Here is a 25,724-nt window from a genome sequence, read left to right as displayed (position 1 = left end):
ATAGAGGACTGCAGCAACATTCCCCCTTTCAATTATCGAACAAACGAAAGGAAGGCTCACATAGTGTTTAGAGTATTTGGGATTGAAAAACAGTTAAGATCCTTAGACGCCAGGAAGGCATCTGGCCCAGACGGTATCCCCGTAAGATTATATTATGTTGACTATGCTACAAATATAGCACCATTCTTATCCACCATCTATCAGAGATCATTGGAAAGGCGGAAGGTTCCACGGGACTGGAGGAAGGCCCAGGTCATAGCAATCTATAAAAAGGGTAGACAATCGGATGCACATAATTACCGGCCAATTTCACTGACATTGATTTGTTGTACAATCATAGAACATATTTTGTGTTCAGACATAATGACCTTTCAATACTCTGGGAAGCTCATCTGCAGAAACCAGCGCGGTTTTAGGAAACATCGGTCATGCGAGACACAGCTGGCCCTCTTTGTGCATGATATGCAACAGGCTCTAGACACCGGCTCCCAGGATGATGCCATATTTCTTGACTTTCGAAAGGCGTTCGACTCAGTTAGACACTGTCGCTTGCTACAAAAAGTGCGCGCTTACGGTCTATCCGATGACATATGCGGTTGGATAGAAAGTTTTCTACCAGACACGGAGCAGTATGTTGTCGTGAACGGGGTGACTTCAACAGAAACAAGCTTAACTTCAGGTGTGCCCCAGGGTAGCGTAATAGGTCCTCTGCTTTTTACTACTTACATAAACGATCTGGTTGATGGTATTGACAGCGGCCTTAGACTGTTTGCCGATGATGCTGTAGTCTACAGGAAAGCAGTATCATACGAAAGTTATGAACAAATCAATGAGGATTTGCAGAAAATAAATGAGTGGTGTAATGACTGGCAGTTATCTTTCAATATTAGTAAGTGTAACCTACTGCGTATAACAAGGCGAAAATCCCCAAAACGAACGAGTACAAAATAAATGCCCAGTCTTTGCAAGTGGTAACGTTCATCAAGAATCTGAGTGTGGCTATTCGAAATGATCTCAAGTGGAATTATCAGATTACACGAGAAACGGGTAAGGCGAACTCTAGATTGCGGTTTATTGATAGAATCCTGAAGCGATGCAGTCCTTCAACAAAGGAAATAGCTTACAATACGTCAGTTCGTCCAGTCTTGGAGTATTGTTTGTCTGTATGGGACCCTTACCAGTTGGGTCTGATTCAAGAGAGTGAGAAGGGCCAAAGAAGAGCGGCAAGATTCGTGAGTGGTACATTTAGCCATCGCGAGAGCGTTACAAATCTCATAGAAAGTTTGAAGTGGGACACATTTCAGACAGACGGCGCGCTAAACAGAAGGGGCTGCTCACTAAATTCCGAAATCCGATCTTCACCGAGGATGTAGAGCATATACACTCCTGGAAATTGAAATAAGAACACCGTGAATTCATTGTCCCATGAAGGGGAAACTTTATTGACACGTTCCTGGGGTCAGATACATCACATGATCACACTGACAGAACCACAGGCACATAGACACAGGCAACAGAGCATGCACAATGTCGGCACTAGTACAGTGTATATCCACCTTTCGCAGCAATGCAGGCTGCTATTCTCCCATGGAGACGATCGTAGAGATGCTGGATGTAGTCCTGTGGAACGGCTTGCCATGCCATTTCCACCTGGCGCCTCAGTTGGACCAGCGTTCGTGCTGTACGTGCAGACCGCGTGAGACGGCGCTTCATCCAGTCCCAAACATGCTCAATGGGGGACAGATCCGGAGATCTTGCTGGCCAGGGTAGTTGACTTACACCTTCTAGAGCACGTTGGGTGGCACGGGATACATGCGCACGTGCATTGTCCTGTTGGAACAGCAAGTTCCCTTGCCGGTCTAGGAATGGTAGAACGATGGGTTCGATGACGGTTTGGATGTACTGTGCACTATTCAGTGTCCCTTCGACCATCACCAGAGGTGTACGGCCAGTGTAAGAGATCGCTCCCCACACCATGATGCCGGGTGTTGGCCCTGTGTGCCTCGGTCGTATGCAGTCCTGATTGTGGCGCTCACCTGCACGGCGCCAAACACGCATACGACCATCATTGGCACCGAGGCAGAAGCGACTCTCATCGCTGAAGACGACACGTCTCCATTCGTCCCTCCATTCATGCCTGTCGCGACACCACTGGAGGCGGGCTGCACGATGTTGGGGCGTGAGCGGAAGACGGCCTAACGGTGTGCGGGACCGTAGCCCAGCTTCATGGAGACGGTTGCGAATGGTCCTCGCCGATACCCCAGGAGCAACAGTGTCCCTAATTTTCTGGGAAGTGGCGGTGCGGTCCCCTACGGCACTGCGTAGGATCCTACGGTCTTGGTGTGCATCCGTGCGCCGCTGCGGTCCGGTCCCAGGTCGACGGGCACGTGCACCTTCCGCCGACCACTGGCGACAACATCGATGTACTGTGGAGACCTCACGCCCCACGTGTTGAGCAATTCGGCGGTACGTCCACCCGGCCTCCCGCATGCCCACTATACGCCCTCGCTCAAAGTCCGTCAACTGCACATACGGTTCACGTCCACGCTGTCGCGGCATGCTACCAGTGTTAAAGACTGCGATGGAGCTCCGTATGCCTCGGCAAACTGGCTGACACTGACGGCGGCGGTGCACAAATGCTGCGCAGCTAGCGCCATTCGACGGCCAACACCGCGGATCCTGGTGTGTCCGCTGTGCCGTGCGTGTGATCATTGCTTGTACAGCCCTCTCGCAGTGTCCGGAGCAAGTATGGTTGGTCTGACACACCGGTGTCAATGTGTTCTTTTTTCCATTTCCAGGAGTGTATTATTGCCACCAACTTTCAAATCGCGCTATGATCACGATTGAAAGATAAGGGAAATGAGAGCTCGTACTGAGGCGTTCAGACAGTCATTTTTCCCTCGCGCATCGCCCTTCAGTACTACAACAGGGGGCTCCCAGAACCCTTATGATGATAGTGGAGATACTTCACAACACATTATTCTGTGCTAAGTCAATTATTAAACTACATTTTTGCCTCAGATCGGATTTTGGGTGCGTATTTTACGTATACAATAAGGGTGACTTTGAACCATTGTACCACGAAAACAGAGAAATATATCGAGAAAATATTCAAGGTAGTTCGAGATCGGGATCTTAGGAATATATCGTAAACATTTCAGACATTTGTTGTTCATATCCGTCTTTGAATCCGCGGCTCGGATTGGCACCCAAAAACCATGTTTTTCAGGATTTTTCAGGAGCAGCCCATGAACCAAATGGTGCCTCCATAAACCCCTTAAGACGCACCATAGAGCACACATGATGCAAAAAGAACCAGCCGATATGCTTCATTTCACTAAGCTGGAGGAAATATGTAATATTTATATTCTGACCGTGTATCGCAGGATAGTTACAGCAAAACGATCCTTTTGTTGGGTATAAAAATGGTCCCTAGCACAAGGGCTATGCGATACACTTACCCCTACCTTTGTATCACCAATAGAACTCAAAGTATGAATCCCAGAAAAATCACGTTTCTATGCGCGGCGTTTTGGAACGTACTAGGCACCACATACTCTCGCGTGCGTACCGATAGAGTCCCATTATCAAGGAACGAGTTACTGGGGAGCAGACGCAGGAATCCTGCATCGCCGTCTACAGTGGGCCGCTTGCCGCGACCCCTGTACGAGTAATTTACTTTGGCGTAAACTACTTTCAGTTCTACATCACGAATTTTTCTAACTAAGCTTCAGTGCAAACCGCTACAGCGTACCTCGTAGCTTCAAATGAAGAAATCACCCAGGCCCAAACGACTAATCACTTCCCGCGGAATTCAAAATAGACGTCTCTATATATTCTGCTAACGAATACATCAGTGCGTCAATGCCGGCCGTTGTAGACGAGCGGTTCTAGGCGCTTCAGTCCGGAACACGCTGCTGCTACTGTCGCAGGTTCGAATCCTACCTCGGGCATGGATGTGTGTGATGTCCTTAGGCTAGTTAGCTTTAAGTAGTTCTAAGTCTAGGGGACTGATGACCTCAGATGTTGAGTCCCATAGTGTTCAGAGCCATTTGAACCATTTTTGAATGTGTTACTTAAAATTCTAAGTATATTTCAGTTCAGTACAACGTTCAAGAATTCTAGATTGGCCATGTGCAGATTAGTACCAGACCTAATGCAACTTGCACTGTTTTTTCTTTTTCATGTGAAAATCACAATCACTATGTTTACATAGGGCTCCCAAAACCGGATTTCGTAAATTAGTTTCCCAATGCTGTTTCAGGTCGGTCGTGTAAACACTCCAATATCAATTCTGCGAATGCGTTTCTAGGTGCTTGATTTCCACGTTTTATAAATTAATGTATTTTATTTAAAACAGGAATTCCATGTTTCATGTAATATTGTCAACGCGTACAATTTTTGAGATGAATTACGGTGTTCAGCCGTAAAAATCCTAGAATCTACCTGTTGTCTGTCATCTTCCATACTGTAAGCACGGCATTTTATTTGGGCGTTGTAAATTATGAATACTAACATTTGTCTTTAACATCATAAATGATTTATTCATTGGAAGTGATGCCACTATCCTTTATTAATAATACACTACTGGCCATTAAAAGTGCTACATCACGAAGATGACGAGCTACAGACGCGAAATTTGACCGACAGGAAGAAGATGCGGTGATATGCAAATGATTAGCTTTTCAGACTATTCACACAAGATTGGCGCCGGTAGCGACACCTACAACGTGCTGACACGAGGGAAGTTTCCAACCGATTTCTCATACACAAACAGCAGTTGACCGGTTTTGCCTGGTGAAACGTTGTTGTGATGCCTCGTGTAAGGAGGAAAAATGCATACCATCACGTTTCCCACTTTGATAACGGTCGGATCGTAGCCTATTGCGATTGCGGTGTATCGTATCGCGACATTGCTGCTCGCGTTGGTCGAGATCCAATTACTGTTAGCAGAGTATGGAATCGGTGGGTTCAGGAGGGTAATACGGAACGCCGTGCTGGATTCCAACGGTCTCGTATCACTAGCAGTCGAGATGACAGGCATATTATCCGCATGGCTGTAACGGATCGTGCAGCCACGTCTCGATCCGTGAGTCAACAGATGGGGACGTTTGCAAGACAACAACCATCTGCACGAACAGTTCGACGACGTTTGCAGCAGCATGGACTATCAGCTCGGAGACCACGGCTGCGGTTACCCTTGACGCTGCATCATAGACAGGAGCGCCTGCGATGGCGTACACAAAGACGAACCTGGGTGCACGAATGGCAAAATGTCATTTTTTTTTCGGATGAATGCAGGTCCTGTTTACAGCATCATTACGGTCGTATCCGTATTTGGCGGCATCGCGGTGAACGCACATTGGAAGTGCGTATTCGTCATCGCCATATTGGCGTATCACCCGGCGTGATGGTATGGTGTGCCAATGGTTGCACGTTTCGGTCACATCTTGTTCGCATTGACGGCCCTTTGAAAAGTGGACGTTACATTTCAGATGTGTTACGACCTGTGGCTCTACCCTTCATTCGATCCCTGTGAAACCTTACATTTCAGCAGGATAATGCACGACCGCAAGTTGCAGCTCCTGTACGGACCGTTTTGGATACAGAAAATGTTCGACTGCTGCCGTGGCCAGCACATTATCCAGATTTCTTACCAACTTAAAAGGTCTGGTCAATGGTGGCCGAGCAACTGGCTCATCACAATACGGCAGTCACTATTTCTGATGAACTGTGCTATCGTGTTGAAGCTGCATGGGCATGTGTACCTGTACACGCCATCCAAGCTCTGTTTGACTCAATGCCCAGGCGTATCAAGGCCGTTATTACGGCCAGAGGTGGTTGTTCTGGGTACTGATTTCTGAGGATCTATGCACCCAAATTTTGTGAAAATGTAATCACATGTCAGTTCTAGTATAATATATTTGTCCAATGAATAAGCGTTTATCATCTGCATTTCTCCTTGGTGTAAAAATTGTAATGGCCAGTAGTGTATGTATAGCTTCTTTTAAATGCTTCAGCTCTAATTACGTTTGAAGTGACTGGCTTGGAGACATGTCGATTCGCACGTCTTTATGTGCTGACTGCACGTGACGAAAGTAGAACCATACAGTCTACATTTTATTTCATGAAGTCCGGTTAATGTTTTTATAATTTAATGCAAAATATTTTATCGCATTACACTTCTCCTCCGTCGGAAAATATATCTGCAAATATATCTGCTAATGAACAAAGGCTCTGAACATGATGACTATGTAAGCAGGTAAGATAATAAGTCTTACTTATTGTTAGCAATGAACTGGATATGTCATTTAGAACAGATTTTATATTATGATATCTTTCGTTGTTCTACTCTAACTGTGGTCACAGTAATGTATTTCGACTTCGAACAAATAGTTTTCGGAAGAATGCATCACTAGCGTTTCAATTCAAAGTCCAGTCCTCTTTTTTTTTTTATTTATTTTTTTGGAGATAACATTACAACTCCGACAATCGACTTTCGCTGCCATGAGAATACACAACTGTTTTTGAAACGTGCTTGTGTTGTTAGGTTACATTTTGTTTTTAAAATGTTTTGGCTAATCTGGAAGGAGTGACATTTTGTGCAGTTAAAAGAAATAGAAATATTAGACTGAGCATGAAATTGCCTACATCTGATACGTTTGATTGAAAAGAGACAGTCATTGTGCTGGCTAAATCAGAAGCCGCAGCAGCTGATTACCTGATGCCATTTTTTTAAAACAACTGACGCTGGAAAAACTGATGTTTGACCGGTCTAGAAAAACAGCTTCAGCCTTTAATATGTAAACATGACAACAGAAAATGGTATTAGAAATTCGGTTTTCGTCTTTCGAAGTTGTGTCTCTTGTAAACTGCGGAGACGCTAGTGCAAAGACTAGTGATCAGAAATTTTACCTTACCACCTCTCTTTCTCTTGCCGGCCAAATATTGGTAGTGAAAATTTTCTACCACCAAGAGTGGCTTATCTCTGAGACGAGAGTCAGAGCACAAGCGGAGTTGGGTGGTACTTTTATACGCCGCGGGAAACCAACGGTGCGTGCGCCAAAAATCATCCTGCTGCCACCTAACACAAAGTGAAAGTAAAGCACGTCGGTGGTAAATGCGCAAAAACGATAATTCGCTACCGAGTATTTGTGTCACAACATCGCGATCCTGCCAGTCGAGTCAAAGACCGTCGTTTTCTAATATCAGATAAAACGAGATTCAACATTTTACTTGAAGAGTAGCCCTTGTCTCCATTTACAAAAATATCTGTCAGTCTAATTTCAGTTGATTCCCTTAATACAGAGTCCCATATGTGAGACACACGAGCAACTATGAAACACAGGAGCAACTACCAGTTTCTTGTCATATATCACTGTGTCTCTCGGCGAGAGAGTGCTCGACTACCGCAGTTTTATTGGGTTGTAGAAATCGTGTGTGGTGACAATGTTCAACAAATCTGTTTTGAACGATGCGGACTGTTTGGTCAATATACGTTTTCCCACAATGGAAATGGATTTATAGAAGATATTACATTAATTACAAGGCATGTGGGGGTGGTTGAAGGAGTGAGCTACGGCATGAAAATTTTTAGAAATTAAGCACTGACTGCAAACAACAGTGGGAAAAACGCTAGAAGTGTTGTATACAAGCGCGAGGGACTGCTTTACAGATGACGGTGGAAATTAAGATGTAAGGTAAGTTTCATAATTTTATAATTTTTGAGGGGATATTCTCAGAGATTTTGGGTAGCTTCTCGCAGGGTGGGAGAGGGGGGTGGGGGGAGGGAGTGCTACAACGAGAAGAGGTGAATCACTGCTACAAAGACATGAAAGTTTGAATGTTGAGGGGCGATAGGTCACATACGAAATGCAATTTTTTTGCTTGGGAACATATGGTTTTCAATTAAGAGATCGTTTCTTTGACTTTTATCCACGTGACTTGTTTGATGTCAGTAGGATGATGTCGTGCGTGTACTCATTAGGTTTCGCAATTTGCCGTGACTCTGCTACAAACAAATCACAAATCATGTTTTTTGAGCCAGCAAGAAATTTTGGAGGGGTAAATGGAAGAAATCTTGAAGTTTGGTATTTTTTTAGTACTAGTAAGTATTACTCTTTAGGATTCGTCAGTTACATATCTGATAGTAAAGCTTAAAATATTGGCATAAATAACAAGTTTCCAAGGCCCGATATTCTTCTAAGCTGCCGGTCTCCGAAGTGTTCAGGGGGGTAGGACGTCAAAACGGGCCGACTTATAGTAGGAGAGGCATCACAGGACATTGTAATTTCCACTGTCTATACTTTTACAAATAAACTCATACAAATTTGTCAGCGTGACCAAGAAGTATTCAGGATTCACACTGATAGCAGTGGACGTTGAAAAACATAACAAAAGCAATTTGTTTTATATGTGAAATTCGACCATTTTTTCCGTTACCATTGGCTGCATTAACTGCTTTAGGTACACTTTTCTTCATTGTTGTTGTTGTTGTTGTTGTTGTGGTCTTCAGTCCTGAGATGTAGCTCTCCATGCTACTCTATACTGTGCAAGCTTGTTCATCTCCCAGTACCTACTGCAGCCTACATCATTCTGAATCTGTTTAGTGTATTCATCTCTTGGTCTCCCTCTACGATTTTTACCCTCCACGCTGCCCTCTAATACCAAATTGGCGATCCCTTGATGCCTCAGAACATGTCCTACCAACCGATCCCTTCTTCTAGTCAAGTTGTGCCACAAACTCCTCTTCTCCCCAATCCTATTCAGTACCTCCTCATTAGTTATGTGTTCTACCCATCTAATCTTCAGCATTCTTCTGTAGCACCACATTTCGAAAGCTTCTATTCTCTTCTTGTCCAAGCTATTTATCCTCCATGTTTCACTTCCATACAAGGCCACACTCCATACAAAAACTTTCAGAAACGACTTCCTGACACTTAAATCTATACTCGATGTTAACAAATTTCTCTTTTTCAGAAACGCTTTCCTTGCTATTGCCAGTCTACATTTTATATCTTCTCTACTTCGACCATCATCAGTTATTTTGCTCCCCAAATAGGAAAACTCCTTTACTACTTTAAGTGTCTCATTTCCTAATCTAATTCCCTCAGCATCACCTGATTTAATTCGACTACATTCCATTATCCTCGTTTTGCTTTTGTTGATGTTCATCTTATATCCTCCTTTCAAGACACTGTCCATTCCGTTCAACTGCTCTTCCAAGTCCTTTGCTCTCTCCGACAGAATTACAATGTCATCGGCGAACCTTAAAGTCTTTATTTTTTCTCCATGTATTTTAATACCTACTCCAAATTTTTCTTTTGTTTCCTTTACTGCTTGCTCAATATACAGATTGAATAACATCGGGGACAGGCTACAACCCTGTCTCACTCCCTTCCCAACCACTGCTTCCCTTTCATGTCCCTCGACCCTTATAACTGCCATCTGGTTTCTGTACAAATTGCAAATAGACTTTCGCTCTCTGTATTTTATCCCTGCCACCTTCAGAATTTGAAAGAGAGTTTTCCAGTCAACATTGTCAAAAGCTTTCTCTAAGTCTACAACTGCTAGAAACGTAGGTTTGCCTTTCCTTAATCTTTCTTCTAGGATAAGTCGTAAGGTCAGTATTGCCTCACGTGTTCCAGTATTTCTACGGAATCGAAACTGATCTTCCCCAAGGTCAGCTTCTACCAGTTTTTCCATTCGTCTGTAAAGAATTTGCGTTAGTATTTTTCAGCCATGACTTCTTAAACTGGTAGTTCGGTAATTTTCACATCTGTCAACGCCTGCTTTCTTTGGGGTTGGAATTATTATATTCTTCTTGAAGTCTTGCTAACCAGATGGTAGAGTTTTGTCAGAACTGGCTCTCCCAACGATGTCAGTAGTTCTAATGGAATTTTATCTACTCTCGGAGCGTTGTTTCGACTTAGGTCTTTCAGTGCTCTATCAAACTCTTCACGCAGTATCATATCTCCCATTTCATCTTCATCTACATTCTCTTCCATATCTATAACATTTCCCTCAAGTAAATCGCCCTTGTATAGACCCTCTATATACTCCTTCCACCTGCTTTCCCTTCTTTGCTTAGAACTGGGTTTCCATATGAGCTCTTGATATTCATACAAGTGGTTCTCTTTTCACCAAAGGATTCTTTAATTTTCCCATAGGCAGTATCTATTTTACCCCTAGTGAGATAAGCCTCTACATCCTTACATTCCTTTTCTTCATAAGTAAGAGAGATTCCTCAATGAATTTTCCACAGCATGCAAATCATACTTAAAGGAGTATGAAACTCTAGAATTTATTTAATTTATGAAAAAACGACTGAGTTATTATATTTTAAACTTCATGTTTAGAAAAAGCGCAAATTTTATAGTTAATTATCCCAATTATTACCACCATTTCTAACAGATTTAGAAAATTCTAGAGTTTTGCATTAAGGAGTTTGTGTTTAATAAGCATACCAAGTTTGATAGTAATAGGATATTTATTTTGGATGCTACATGTACCTAATTACAGAAAATTGTGTTTTGCGGAAAATGGCCATTAAAGTTTCTGCTTGTATTTGCCATAACTTTAGAACTGTCCAGTACCATAAGCAGGTACTTTTTCGTTTTCAATATCAATTTCCTTCCTCTTCACATTCCTATGATGCACTCTTCTTGATTTTATGACCTCCAAAAATGATTTATCTGCTTTCACTACACACTCTCTGTCTATCGCATACAAAGCTTTGATACAGTTCACTCTGGACTTAGTTCCCTTTTTCTCTAATAAATATTTCCTGCTTTGCACACCGTCATTAAAACATGAACTGCATCATAAACACCAATAGCAAGTGCATTTATTCCCACAAAAACGGTTTTTGGCAAGGCCTTTCCTGGCACTCTTATCTGCCAGCAAAGAAACACACTGAACACCAAAGCAGTGCTTGCACATAACATTGTCCAATATTAATTGTGACAGTATGTTAGCATCAACAATAATATTACATGAACCTTCGGATTCACAGCCTCCATTTTCATTAGCACCAAAAACAAGTTACCTTCTAGAATCACTCGGTGGTGAATTGTTTACTGGCTCTGAGAGGTAGCAGTCTTGAGCCACTGGTGTAACACCCTTTACTGTGTATCTGTTGCCGTGGTGACGTTGTTTACGGTTGAAGCAACGAATTCTAGGCATCCTGTGCGATAATATGCCACAAACGAACACAAAACAACACAGTAAAGTTAAAGTTGTGTCCAAGACCACAGCACAGCACTGCACACCTTTCAAAACATAGAACAAACAAAACCAGCGATCAAAACAATGCATGTCGATAGCAGCAGAGAAAGTATCGATATCGACAGTCCTTTGTTTCACGTATGACTATCTTTGGCACAAATATTGCATTCGAATTCTACAGAGCGAAATACACTTAGGTATGACAGGAGAATGCTGTGCAGAGGGTGTGGCGCTGCACCTTCATACACTTAAGACCAGTTTACGTACCTTATGACTCCTCAAATATATATGTTTTATACATCAAATTATTCAGGAAGATGTGCGCTACAAAATAAGCATATTTTTGAAAAATCGTTTTTTTAATAATTTTTGACAAAATTTGAAGAGCGTGTGGTAAGAGGCAGGCAGGACTCACTTGTTCTTGACGGAGAGTGACCAGATCTGCTCGCCGCTGTTGATGAGGCCGGCGACGTGCCAGAGGATGGCGAGCCGCAGCATCACCGTGATGACGGTGGCGGGCAGCGGCACGTCCTCCCACACCAGCAGCGGCAGCCACAGCGGCAGCGCCACCCCCAGCAGCAGCGTCAGCGGCGCCCAGTACCTGCGCCGTCCCGTCCACGAACAACACTTCTCCTCCCACAGTCGCTATTCATACAGCGAACTGTCTTCGCCTTTCAAGGCGTTTGCTTGTGTGTAGATAAAGTACTCTCATAGAAAAACTCAAGTTTTATGGAGCCAATGGTTTTATGGAACAGCTGGTTTGAATAATTCTTTACAAACAGGATGTAAAATGTAATGTTGACTAATTCAGACAATATCGGAAAGGTAGAAATTTTAGTGACTAGGGGCGGGAGAAAAAAAGTCACAAAGGGAATCCCACAGGGCTCAATTTTGTGTCCACTCCAATCCCCTACACATGGTGACCATTAATGAAACCATCAAACTGCAGAGAAGAATTCCTGGTTGGAAATGGAAGAAACTAGGTCCTATGAACATTTGTCTGGAAACGGACGGTGTATGTGCGAGAACAACAAATCGTCCCAGAGCACAGTGAAAACTTGCATAGCATCCACATCACAACGGATGTCCAAAGTGACCTCCTTGAGATGCAATACACGCGTTCGCACGTCGCAACATGAATTGACACGCTCTTTCGAATCTATGCAAGATCCATCACAATTTGAGAAGATTAGTGTTGTCCATACCTACAACATTAGAAGGAAAAATGACATTTATTATCTTTTGTTGAAGCTGTCAGTGGCCCAGAAAGGAGTGTAATATGCAGCAACAAAAATTTTTGATGATTTGCCCAATAACATAAAAATCTGACAGCTATCGAAGCAATTTTTAAAACTAATTTAAAATGATTTATCCTGGACAACTCCTCCTATCCCACTGACAAAGTCCCACATAAAAACTGGTAGCCAGAAAAAGGATAGTTGCATGAGTAGGACTAAAAATAGTAATATGTGCATAAACGATAACAGTAACCACGTGTACATATGCTGTAAACGGACCAGTTCCACTTCCTTTCGATAAAAGTACCGTTCTATGGAACATAACTAACTACAACTAACGTCGCATAAGACAGAAGGAATGCAGAAAGTTGTGCTATATAATTATAAAAATGTAGACAAGGCAGATATTTCTCTATTTGGAGAAATTAACAGAATTCCACGAGGTTCAATTCAAGCTCTACTACTCTTTCAATTGTACGAAAATGACCTTCCAGCAAACGCGCAGCAAGCCGAGTTAGTTATCTTTGTACATGACTAAAGGATTATTGTAAATTCCAATAGACATCCGGCAGAAAATCACGTTGTAAATAAGAGCTTGAAGAAATTCGCCAATACCACCATCTTCATCATCATCATCATCACTGTAATGATCGTAATCATAAGGGTTGCCAGAAAAAAAGAAACGTCGTCTAAGTATGAATATCATCTGTAAGCTTTGCGACTTAGGTGGATATGTACAGTGCAAGCCGCTCAGTCCATTAAAAGGTCACACACATTGGGAAATTACTGATTTCACGCCCACTGATTGCAAATTGGAGTTAAAAAGCGATGCACTCATGTACCATTCTTAAGCAAACAGCTCCGAATGTCGTATACAGAGGTCCTCATACATCAAACAAGGGAGAGTTCCAGACAGAGAACAGTTCAAGACGCAGTCGAGTTCCAGACAGCCTTGGATAAATAGGCCGTATCTTAGGTGCGGCCGCAATGAAGACTTACCAGTGGAGAGGCCAGACTACGTAGTTACTGAGGAGGAGCAGCAGCCTTCCAAGTAGTTGCAGAGGCAGCAGTCTGGATGATTAATCTCATTTGATATTGTAACATTATCCAGCATGTTCTTGCTTGCAACTACGCATGGCTGAAAGCAAGGGGAAACTACCGGCTTTATATATGAAATATGGGGAAAATATTACGATATTAAAATAATCTCTCGTTCGCATCCTTGGCGAGACAGTAGCTCAAATAATGTTATCAGGGAAAACAAAACTGGGGTTTTGCGTGTCGGAGCATGGAATGTTAAATCTCTTATTCGTGAAGATAATTTAGGAAATATAAAAAGCAAAATCGGTAGGCTCAAATTAGACATAGTGGGAGTTAATGAAGTGTGGTGGTAGGAAAACTACAACTTATGGGCATGTGAGTACTGGTTGATTAACATAAAATGAAACAGAGAAACTGTAGAGAAAGTCTAGTAATGAATACGAATATAGGAATTCAGATGAGCTAATATGAATAGCATAGTAAACGCATTAGCGTAGTAAAAGTAGACACCAAGTTAAACCTACTAAAATAATACAAGCTTATGTGTTTACTAACTTAGCACATCACGAAGATATTGAAAGAATGTATTATGAGATAAAACATATTATTCAGACAGTTAAGGGAGGCAATACTTTAATTGTAACAGAGGACTTAATTCGACAATAAGCAAAGGAAGAGAAGAAAAATAATCGATAAACAGGGACTAGGGAGAAAGAATGAAAGAGGACATCGCCTGGTACAAATAATTTTGCACTGAGAACACTCTAATATTTTCATATAGCTGATTTAATAATCATGAAAGTAGGCTCTAAATGGAAGAGACCTGGAGACACAGGAAGGTTTAGAATAGGAAGTATAATGATCAATCAGAGTTTCAGAAACCAAATTTTAAATTGAAAAACATTACTAGTGGCAGATGATGATAATTTATTGTTTATGAGCTTCAGATTAAAACGGAGTAAATTCCAGAAATGTAGGAAAATAATGAGATGGAACCTGGATAAATTAATAGAAACGGAGATTGCCGACAATTTAAAAGGGAGTATTAGGTAACAATTGATTGAAACAGGGGAAACATATATATAAGATAAATTGCCTACTTTGAGGGGTGGTATGGTGAAGGCAGCAGAGGATCAAATAGGTAAAAAGACAAAGCCCAGTAGAAATTCTTGGATGACGCAAGAAGTACTGAATGTAATTAATGAAAGGAGAGAACGGAAAAGGGCAGCAAATGATGCAGGCAAAAGAGAATACAGACATCGCAAAACTGAGATTGACAGAAAGGGCACGACAGCAAATCAAGAATGGCTATAGGAGAAATGCAAATCTATAGAAGCTTACATGACTAGGCTCTGAGCACTATGGGACTTAACTGCTGTGGTCATCAGTCCCCTAGAACTTGGAACTACTTAAATCTAACTATCCTAAGGACATCACACATATCCATGCCCAAGGCACGATTCGAATCTGCGGCCGTAGCGGACGCGCGGTTCCAGACTGTAGCGCCTAGAACCGCTTGGCCACTCCGGCCGGCTTACATGACTAGGGGCAACATAGATTCACCCACTGGAAAAATAAGCAGACCTTTAGAGAAAAGAGAAACAGCTGCATGAATATCAATATTCAGATGGCAAGCCAGTACTATACAAAGAAGGGAAGGCTTGAAGGTGGAAGGAATACATCTATTAGAGCTATTCACAGGAAACAAACTTGAAGATCATATTATTGAGAGAGAAGAGGAAATACAAGAAAATGAAACAGGAGATACGATACGGCGAGCAAATTTGACAGGACAATACAAGATCAAAATCGAAATAAGGTCCCTGAAAGTCCGTCAGAATTATTGAGGTTCATGGGAGATCATACCATAGCAAAACAGTTTCGTGGGTTATGCAGTAGGCTAGATTTCCAACTTACGGCAAGTGTTAGCCTGAACTATTTCGGCTGGCCTTGCGCGTTTCCTAGGCCAATCCCAACCTCCATACGTCACTGTGAACTTCCGTATATCGTAATCTAATGTACGTCTCTCTTTAAGCTCGCAACATTACTTGAGTCCCGCTCAAGGAGAACGCCACCACCACAAGGAATCAAATGGTTCAAATGTCTCTGAGCACTATGGGACTTAACATCTGAGGTCATCTGCCCCCTACAACTTAGAACTACTTAAACCTAACTAACCTAAGGACATCACAAGCATCCATGCCCGACGCAGGATTCGAACCTGCGACCGTAGCCGTCACGCAGTTCCAGACTGAAGCCCCTATAACCGCTCGGTCACACAGGCCGGCCAAGGAGTCAAGACCATTCTTTTCGTAGTATGCTCCAACTAGGTTTACGACACATATTTTTGACAGTCAGTCACGAAATTCGCATTCAGCGAATAATTTGTTATAATACATGGATGAAACGTACTGGCAGATTAAAACGGTGTGCCGGACCGAGACTCGAGCTCAGAGCCTTTGTCTTTCGCGGGCAAGCGCCCTACCGACTGAGCTACCCAAGCATGACTGACGACCCGTCCTCACAGCTTTACTTCTGCCAGTACCTCGTGTCCTACCTTCCAGACTTCATAGAAGGTCTTCTGCGAACTTGGCAGAACTAGCACTCCAGGAAGAAAGGATATTGCGGAGACATGCCTTAGTCACAGCCTGGGGGATGTTTCCAGAATGAAATTTTCACTCTGCAGCGGAGTGTACCCTGATATGAAACTTTCTGGCAGATTGAAACTGTGTGTTGAATCGAGACTCGAAATCAGGAACTTTACCTTTCGCTGGCGGTAGAGCACTGCCCGCGATAGGCAAAGGTCCTGAGTTCGAGTTTCGGTTCGGCACACAGTTTTAATCCGCGAGGAAGTTTCATATCAGCGCACACTCCGCTGCAGAGTGAACATTTCATTCTGATAATACAGGACTAATCAAAAATATGTTGACACTGAAATGGACATAACACGTAGAGTGCAGAAATAATTTATGGAAATATGTTGTAACATGTATTATATTGTGTTTTTAGCCGTCGCACAACTGATCATTGTTACGTCTTCAATCTCTTCTGCTTTTTGTTGACACAATGGCTGAAATATTTACACTGGAGCAAAGAAGATTTGCAGCAAGCTTGATGGAAATGAACGGTTCACTGACTCTTGTTCATGAAAACGTTAGAATGCGATCTTCATATGAACCACCAAGCCATTTTACAGTGTATCGCATGTACAAGAAATTTGTGGATATTGGATCCGTAGCTAACAACTATCAAAGTAATGCAGGACGTTCAAGAGCAGGTAGATGTGAACAAAACATCGCTGTTGTACAAGAAGCCGTGCTGCAGAGTCCTTCGAAATCAATCGTGCGATACATTTTGGAAAGAAGAATTCCTGAGTAAACACTGTGACGCACCTTGGAACAGGACCGTAGGATGAGACCGTGCCACATCCAAGTCGCCCAACTTCAACATTGGCGCAGAAACATAAGCAAGTGGAATGCTGTCAGATTTTACCTGAAATTACGAATATGCAGCAAGCAGGACTTAAAGCCACGTGATTTCTGGTTATGGCGCTTGGTAGCGCGTTTGCTGCAGGAAAGTTCGCGACTTCAGTGACCTAAAGAACCGTATATTGGGTGTGATATCACCAGTTCTCAGTGAAATGTGTGTACAGGCTTAATGCTGCTGTTAATCGTTGGCTTTTACGTGCTGAACGCGATGGCCGACAGGTTGAGTTAGCGAGTATTTGACACTTGCAGTGTATCATTTAACACATTCGATGTATTTAGTTTATACATAGATAGAAAGTTAATAATTTGTTTCTGCCATTTGTGAATTAACATAATTTTGGCTGACCCTATATTTCATACAGCTACTGATCTTCATATCACTTGTAAGTATCGTAAGACGAGACGGAGAGCACGAAATAAACGTGGTCTCGGTTCCTTGTGGTAGTGTCATTCTCCTTAAGCGGAAATCGAGTAATGTTGCGAGCTTAAAGGGAGACATAGATAAGACTACGATATAAGGAAGTGAACTGTGACATACGGAGATTTGGACCGGGTTGGAAAGCGTGTATGGATAGCAGAAAGGGTTAAGGCGATCCCTTGCGATAAGTGGAAAATTTTGGTTTGAGTCCCGGTGCACGCTTTTTCATCTCTGCATAACTACTACAACCCACACTCATTGGCACTTTCTTACCTTAAACAGGCCTTGGTCACCCTCTATAATTCCCGCCCCCCCCCCCCCTACCAAATTCCCTCCATTACCAAACTGATGATTCCGTGAAGCCTCGGAATGTGTCCTACATCAACCAACCCCTTGATTTCGTCAAGCTGTACCATAGGTTTCTTTTCGTATGTCACAGTTGGGTAATGCGTCCATACCCTTTGCAGTTGAAGTCATGATATTTGCATTTAGCAAATAATTTGGAATAATAAGTAATAGTCGTAAAATACAGACACGAGTTATTTTCAGATGAATGCAAAGTCTGATACAATAAGACCTCGGGGTAAACTGATTTGGGTTTCAGAGAAGTGTTGGAACATGCGGGGCAATACCGAATCTAAGTTTGTAGCATTTGTAGATTTAGGATAAGCTTTCTACAATGTTGACTCGAATACACTCTTTCGAATTCGGAAGGTAGCAGGGAAGAAACACTGAGAGCTAATGGTTGTCTACGACCTGTACAGACACCATGCTACAGTTATTATAAGAGTCGAAGGACATTAAAGAGAAGCAGTAGCTGATAGGGGATTGAGGCACTGTTGTCAATCTGTGAATTGAGCAAACAGTAAGAAAACAAAGGAGAAATTTTGAAAGGCAATTCAAGTTCAGGAGGGAAGAAGTAAAAACTCTGAGGTTTTCTGATGACATTATAATTGTTTCACAGATTGCAAAGGGCTTGGAAGAGAAATTAAATGGAACAGAAGGCACTTTGCAAAGGGTTAAGACGAACATCGACAAAAGTACAACAAAGGTAATGGAATATAGTCGAGTTAAATCAGTCGATGCTGAGGGTATTGGTTTAGGAATGAGACACTAAAAGTAATAGAGCACTTTCGCATTTGGGTAGTAAAGTAGTAGATCAGTTTGGTATTTAGGTAGTAAAATAAATTACGATGGCTGAAATAAAGAGGCTATAAAATACAGAATGGCAACAGCAAAACAGCATTTTTGAAGAAGAGAAATGTACACTACTGGTCATTAAAATTGCTACAGCACGAAGATGACGTGATACAGACGCGAAATTTAACCGACAGGAAGAAGATGCTGTGACATGCAAATGATTAACTTTTCCGAGCATTCGCACAAGGTTGGCGCCGGAGGCGACACCCACATCGTGCTGACATGAGGAAAGTTTCCAACCGATTCCTCATATACAAACAGCAGTTGACCGGCGTTGCCTGATGAAACGTTGTTGTGATGCCTCGTGTAAGGAGGAGAAATGCATACCATCACGTTTCCGACTTTGATAAAGGTCGGTTTGTAGCCTACCGCAACATTGCTGCTCGCGTTGGTCGGGATCCAATGACAATCGTTGGGTTCAGGAGGGTTCAGTAATACGGAACACCGTGCTGGGTCCCAACGGCCTCGTATCACTAGCAGTCGAGATGACAGGCATCTTATCCGCATGGCTGTAACGGATCGTGCAGTCACGTCTCGATCCCTGAGTCAACAGATGGGGACGTTTGCAAGACAACAACCATTTGCACTAACAGTTTGACGACATTTGCAGCAGCGTGGACTATCAGCTCGGAGACCATGGCTGCGGTTACCCTTGACGCTGCATCACAGACAGGAGCGCCTGCGATGGTATACTCAAAGATAAATCTGGGTGCACGAATGACAAACGTCATATTTTCGGATAAATCCAGGTTCTGTTTACAGCATCATGATGGTCACTTCCATGTTTGACGACATCGCGGTGAATGCATATTCGTCATCGCCATACTGGCGTATCACCCAGCGTGATGGTATGGGTGGCCATTAATTACACGTCTCGGTCACGTATTGTTCGCATTAACTGCATTTTGAATAGTGGACGTTACATTTCAGATGTGTTACGACCTGTGGCACTACCCTTCATTCGGTCCCTGCGAAACCCTACATTTCAGCAGGATAGTGCACGAGCGCATGTTGCAGGTCCTGCACGGGCCTTTCTTGATACAGAAAATGTTCTATTGCAGCCGTGGCCAGCACATTCTCCAGATCTCTCAACAACTGAAAACGTCTGGTCAATGGTGGCCGAGCAACTGGCTCGTGACAATACGCCAGTCACTACTCTTGAACTGTGGTATCGTGTTGAAGCTGCATGGGCAGCTGTACCTGTACACGCTATCCAAGCTCTGTTGGACTCAATGCCCAGGCGTATCAAGGCCGTTATTAGGGCCAGAGGTGGTTGTTCCGGGTACTGATTTCTCAGGATCTATGCACCCAAATTGCGTGAAAATGTAATCACATGTCAGTTCTAGTATAATATGTTTTCCAATGAATACCCGTTTATCATCTGCATTTCTTCGTGGTGTAGCAGTTTTAATGGCCAGTAGTGTATTAATGTCGAATAATAATTTAAGTGGTTCAAACTATGGTTCTAATGGCTCTGAGCTCTATGGGACTTAACTGCTGTGGTCATTAATCCCCTAGAACTTAGAACTACTTAGACCTAACTAACCTAAGGACGCCACACACGTCCATGCCCGAGGCAGGATTCGAACTTGCGTCCATAGCGGTCTCGCGGTTCCAGACTGTAGCGCCTGGAACTGCTTGGCCACCACGGCCGGCATTTAAGTGGTAGAAAGTAATTTGTGGAGGTATTTCTCTGGAGTGTAGCGTCGCACGGAAGTAAAATATGGATAGTTAAGAGTTAAGACAAGAAGATAATGTGGTGTTACAGAAGAATGCTGCAGATTAGGTGGATAGAATGAATAAATGAGGAGGAGGTACTGAACAGAATTGGGGAGCAAAGAAGCTTATGGCACAGCTTGACGAAATGAAGGTATCAGTCGATATAGACACATTCCGAGGCTTCAAGGAGTCAACAGTTTGGTATTGGAAGAAATTTGGAGGTGGGGGTGGATTAAAAATTGCAGAGGGAGACCAAGGCTTGATTACGGTAAGGAAGTGCCAATAAGTGCAGGTTGTAGTGCATATGCGGAGATGAAAAGGCCTGCTCCGGATAGACTGGCATGGAGAGCTGCAGCAAAACAGTTTTTGCACTGAAGACCAAAACAACAGCATGTTCTACGTTCTTGAAAATCTCAAATGGATAAATGGAACGAAAACATCTATCTCTAATCCGAACAGCCGCAATCGGCGGAAGGACAACAGCAGTGCGGCGGACGGGCGTCGCGCGCACCTGTGCTGGAACATGACGACGGAGTCGGCCTCGATGTCGCTCATGTCGATGGTGGCGGCGACCTCCTGGAGGCGTGGGTGAGGCTTGAGCAGGCGGCTGGTCACGTGCGAGAACATAAAGCCGCGCCGGTAGTTGAACGGGTCGTCGTCAGTGCCGTGGTACTTGTGGTGCAGGCGGTGTTCCAGCACCCACGTGTAGATGCTGCCCTGCAACAGGTGGAGGCCCACAACGTCACTTACGCCCCCAGGAGGAAGGTCCTTTCTATTTCACAATAGAGTCCAGTTTTCTAAGCAATCCACAACGAAACATTGTATCGAAATTTGGTAGAAAATCCGAAGAAATTCTGGCCGTATGTAAAGTGCACAAGCCGCAAGACGCATTCAATACCTTCGCTGCGCAGTGCCGATGGTTCTGTTACTGACGACTGTGCCGCTAAAGCGGAGTTATTGAACGCAGTTTTCCGAAATTCCTTCACCAGGAAATACGAATGGAATATTCCAGAATTTGAAACACGAACAGCTGCTAGCATGAGTTTCTTAGAAGTAGATACCCTAGGGGATGCGAAGCAAGTCAAAGCGCTTGACACGGGCAAGTCTTCAGGTGCAGATTGTATACCGACTAGGTTCCTTTCAGATTACGCTGATACTATAACTCCCTACTTAGCAATCATATACAGCCGCTCGCGGACCGGTAGATCTGTACCTACAAATTGGAAAATTGCGCACGTCGCGCCAGTGTTTAAGAAGGGTAGTAGGAGTAATCCATCGAACTACAGACCTATATCATTGACGTCGATTTGCAGTAGGGTTTTGGAGCATATACTGTATTCAAAAATTATGAATAACCTCGAAGGAAACGATCTATTGATACGTAATCAGCATGGCTTCAGAAAACATCGCTCTTGTGCAACGCAGCTATCTCTTTATTCGCACGAAGTAATGGCCGCTATCGACAGGGGATCTCAAGTTGATTCCGTATTTCTAGATTTCCGGAAAGCTTTTGACACCGTTCCTCACAAGCGACTTCTAATCAAGCTGCGGGCCTATGGGGTACCGTTTCATTTGTGCGACTGGATTCGTGATTTCCTGTCAGGAAGGTCGCAGTTCGTAGTAATAGACGGCAAATCATCGAGTAAAACTGAAGTGATATCAGGTGTTCCCCAGGGAAGCGTTCTGGGACCTCTGCTGATCCTGGTCTATATAAATGACTTGGGTGACAATCTGAGGAGTTCTCTTAGGTTGTTCGCAGAAGATGCTGTAATTTACCGTCTAGTAAGGTCATCAGAAGACCAGTATCAGTTGCAAAGCGATTTAGAAAAGATTGCTGTATGGTGTGGCAGGTGGCAGTTGACGTTAAATAACGAAAAGTGTGAGGTGATCCACATGAGTTCCAAAAGAAATCCGTTGGAGTTCGATTACTCGGTAAATAGTACAATTCTCAAGGCTGTCAATTCAACTAAGTACCTGGGTGTTAAAATTACGGACAACTTCAGTTGGAAAGACCACATAGATAATATTGTGGGGAAGGCGAGCCAAAGGTTGCGTTTCATTGGCAGGACACTTAGAAGATGCAACAAGTCCACTAAAGAGACAGCTTACACTACACTCGTTCGTCCTCTGTTAGAATATTGCTGCGTGGTGTGGGATCCTTACCAGGTGAGATTGACGGAGGACATCGAAAGGGTGCAAAAAAGGCACCTCGTTTTGTATTATCACGTAATAGGGGAGAGAGTGTGGCAGATTTGATACGCGAGTTGGGATGGAAGTCGTTAAATCAAAGACGTTTTTTGTCGCGGCGAGATCTATATACGAAATTTCAGTCACCAACTTTCTCTTCCGAATGCAGAAAATATTTTGTTGAGCCCAACCTACATAGGTAGGAATGACCATCAAAATAAAATAAGAGAAATCAGAGCTCTAACAGAAAGGTTTAGGTGTTCGTTTTTCCCGCGTGCTGTTCGGGAGTGGAATGGTAGAGAGATGGTATGATTGTGATTCGATGAACCCTCTGCCAAACACTTAAATGTGAGTTGCAGAGTAACCATGTAGATGTAGATGTAGATGTGAATCCAAAGGTTTCTGGAGAGCCCAGCGAACGCACTGCAACTGGCGTCAGCCAGAGCCAGTGTGCAACAACTAATGGTGGGCTTCCGAGTGTTCTGCCGAGTTGTCGTTTCCACTTTATGGACAATATTTCGATGACTGATCCAGTACTCTTCTTCAGGTGCTTCGAGTACTGTTGTTATGTGTACTCACTGACTAGACTCGAACCAGATTGTGAACTATTGTCGACCTCGCGCCGCTGTTTGAGGACTGTCGTCAGCAGTGCCCCAGGGAAGTGTTGTAGAGCCGTTCTCAGTCTCTTAAATGATCTGACGGACGGAGTGACCGGCAATCTGCGGCTGTTCGCTGATGATGCAGTAGTATACGGGATCGCCGTTGAGTGGCTTTAGGAGGATACAAGATGACTTAGACAAAATTTCTAGTTGCTATGATGAGTGGCAGGTTGCCCTAAATGTAGAAAAATGTAAGTTAAGGCAGATGAGTAAGAAAAACAATCCCGCGATGTTCAAATAAAGCGTCAGTAGTATGCTGCTTGGTAGATTCGCGCCGATTACACATACGGGCATAACGTTGCACAACCATATGACGTGAGACGGCCACGTAAGGACGGTAGCTGAGAAGGTGAATGGTCGATTTTGGTTTATTTGGAGAATTTTTAGGAAAGTGTAGCTGACCTATAAAGAAGACCACGTGTAGAACAATAGTGCGACTCATTCTGGAATACTGGTCGAGTGTGTGGGATCCACACCAGGTCGCATTAAATGAAGATATCGAAAGAATTCAGAGGCAGGCTGTTAGATCTGTCACCGGTAGGTTCGATCACCGCCAAAATATTACGGGGACAATCCGTAGACATAAGACGATATTCTTACCGCGAGGTACTCCCGGGAATATTTACAGAATCAGCATTTGAGTCTGATTGCACAACGATTTTACTGTCGCCAATGCAGATTTTGCGCAAGGACCACGAAGATAAGACGACAGAAATTAGGGATCGCACGGAGGCATATAGACGGGCCTTTTTCCCTTCTTCCTTTTGCGAGTGGAACAGGAAAGAAAATGTCTAGTAGTAGAACAAGGTACCCTCCACCATGCTCCTTACGGTGGCTTGCGGAGTAGTATGTAGATGCAGATATTTATAAATGGAAGTTCGACTCCTGACGCCCACTACACAATTTGATAATAGTCTGTTGTTTTTCACAGCGCTCACTGATATTCTGTGAAACGCATGTTCTCTCAGCATTTCCCTGTTGTGGTGCATCTGACGGCCGCCGAAATCTTAATGAACTGAGTGCTGAACTCGAAGACTTGATAAAATTCAAACCTCAAGCCTTGTTTACTAGGTTTTCTGACATTTTATTTTGGTAAACTCCTTAATTAAGGCGTCCCAAAAACTTGACGTTTTCATCGTAGACGTGTCTCATCGTATTTCATATTTTTGCCAGAGACAGTTTCCGGTGACAGCTGGTTGTTCAGTTGTTTTAGTCGTGTGTGCCGCTGATGTTCCTTGCATCTCTTAGAGACTGTTCTATTATTCTTCCCTACCCAAGACATGCGCATGCAATGCGGTACACGCCCAGCTTTCAGAGACCTAGGTCGTCTTTAACATTATCTTTACTGACGGAAGTGAAATGCACTAGAAGCCATGCTTCCACAAACGTAGTAACAAAAATGGTTCAAATGGCTTTGAGCACTATGGGACTTAACGTCGGCGGGCATCAGTCCCTTAGAACTTAGAACTACTTAAATCTAACTAACCTAAGGACATCACACACATCCATGCCCGAGGCAGGATTCGAACCTGCAACCCTAGCGGTCACGCGGTTCCGGACTGAAGCGCCTAGAACCGCATGGCCACACCGGCCGGCTAAAACGTAGTAACAAAGTGAAATACAATGAACCAGTATCGTGCAACCGAGGCCAAATTTTTGGGAGGGCTTAATTAAGGAGTGCATCAAATTAGGAAGTGGGAAAGGATAGAAGTTTCAATTTAAACAATGCTTGGGGTCTGGCAATCAGTTATCAAGATTTTTTCGGCCATTACCTCCACCAGAAATTGGAAACGCTGAGAGAATGTGTTCTTCACGAAATATCACTCGGGCTGTGAAAACAAAAGAATATGCAAGGGTGTAGCGGACATTGGGAGTCGAACTCGGCTCTAAACTGCGGCGCGAGACCAATATAAGTTCAGAGTCTGGTTGGAGTCCAGACAGCGAGTACACAAAGCAGTAGAACTCGAGGCACCTGAAGAAGGCGACGGGTCGGTCGTCGAAATACTGAATAAAATGGAAATAACAATTTGACTGACGATCCGGACGTTCACTATTAATCAATTATGCAGAGAAAACATGAGAGGCTGCTAAGCAACAATCTCGGACACGTGTCTCCCATCACAGTGAGTCGAGGAAATGCTTTGAGTTTCTCCAAACAGGGAGTCAATGCAGGCATCATCAGATCAAGGCATAATTGATATGAATTACGTTTTCGTAATGAGGACATGTCCCCAGTAGCCAGTAACCATTTTCCTTTTACTAGGCATCGTCCGATTGCCATTGTCTTCCTCCGGCCTAACCAGTTACACACTGATTAACCAGACCATCATGACCACCTACCTAATAGCCATCTCCGGCTCGGATAACAACGGCGACGCGTCGTGGCATGGAAGCAATGAGGCTTCGGTAGGTCGCTGGAGGAAGTTGGCAACACACCTGCACACACAAGTCACCTAATTCCCGTAAATTCCGCGGAGGGTGGCGATGAGCTGTGATGTCATGTTCAGTCACATCTCAGATTTGTTCGATGTGGTGGGTTGCAGGGCCA

The 25,724-nt window shown here is 43.6% G+C and overlaps 1 protein-coding gene across 1 annotated transcript in view; it reads right to left on the bottom strand.

Moving 5' to 3' along the window:
- The window catches only part of LOC126334938 (acyl-CoA Delta-9 desaturase), a 103,919-nt gene that overhangs the window by 12,726 nt on the left and 65,469 nt on the right, over positions 1–25,724 (bottom strand). Inside the window, exons 4-5 of the mRNA XM_049997679.1 lie at positions 20,842–21,047; positions 11,642–11,827 (exon numbers count right to left, since the gene is read on the bottom strand). Of these exons, the coding sequence (XP_049853636.1) occupies positions 11,642–11,827; positions 20,842–21,047 (392 nt within the window). The remainder of the gene's footprint in view (positions 1–11,641; positions 11,828–20,841; positions 21,048–25,724) is intronic.

Source organism: Schistocerca gregaria, chromosome 2, assembly GCF_023897955.1.
Source record: "Schistocerca gregaria isolate iqSchGreg1 chromosome 2, iqSchGreg1.2, whole genome shotgun sequence".
Lineage (NCBI taxonomy): Eukaryota > Metazoa > Arthropoda > Insecta > Orthoptera > Acrididae > Schistocerca > Schistocerca gregaria.
Note: the sequence above shows the minus strand (reverse complement) of the source record. Positions and strands in the feature narration are given on the sequence as shown.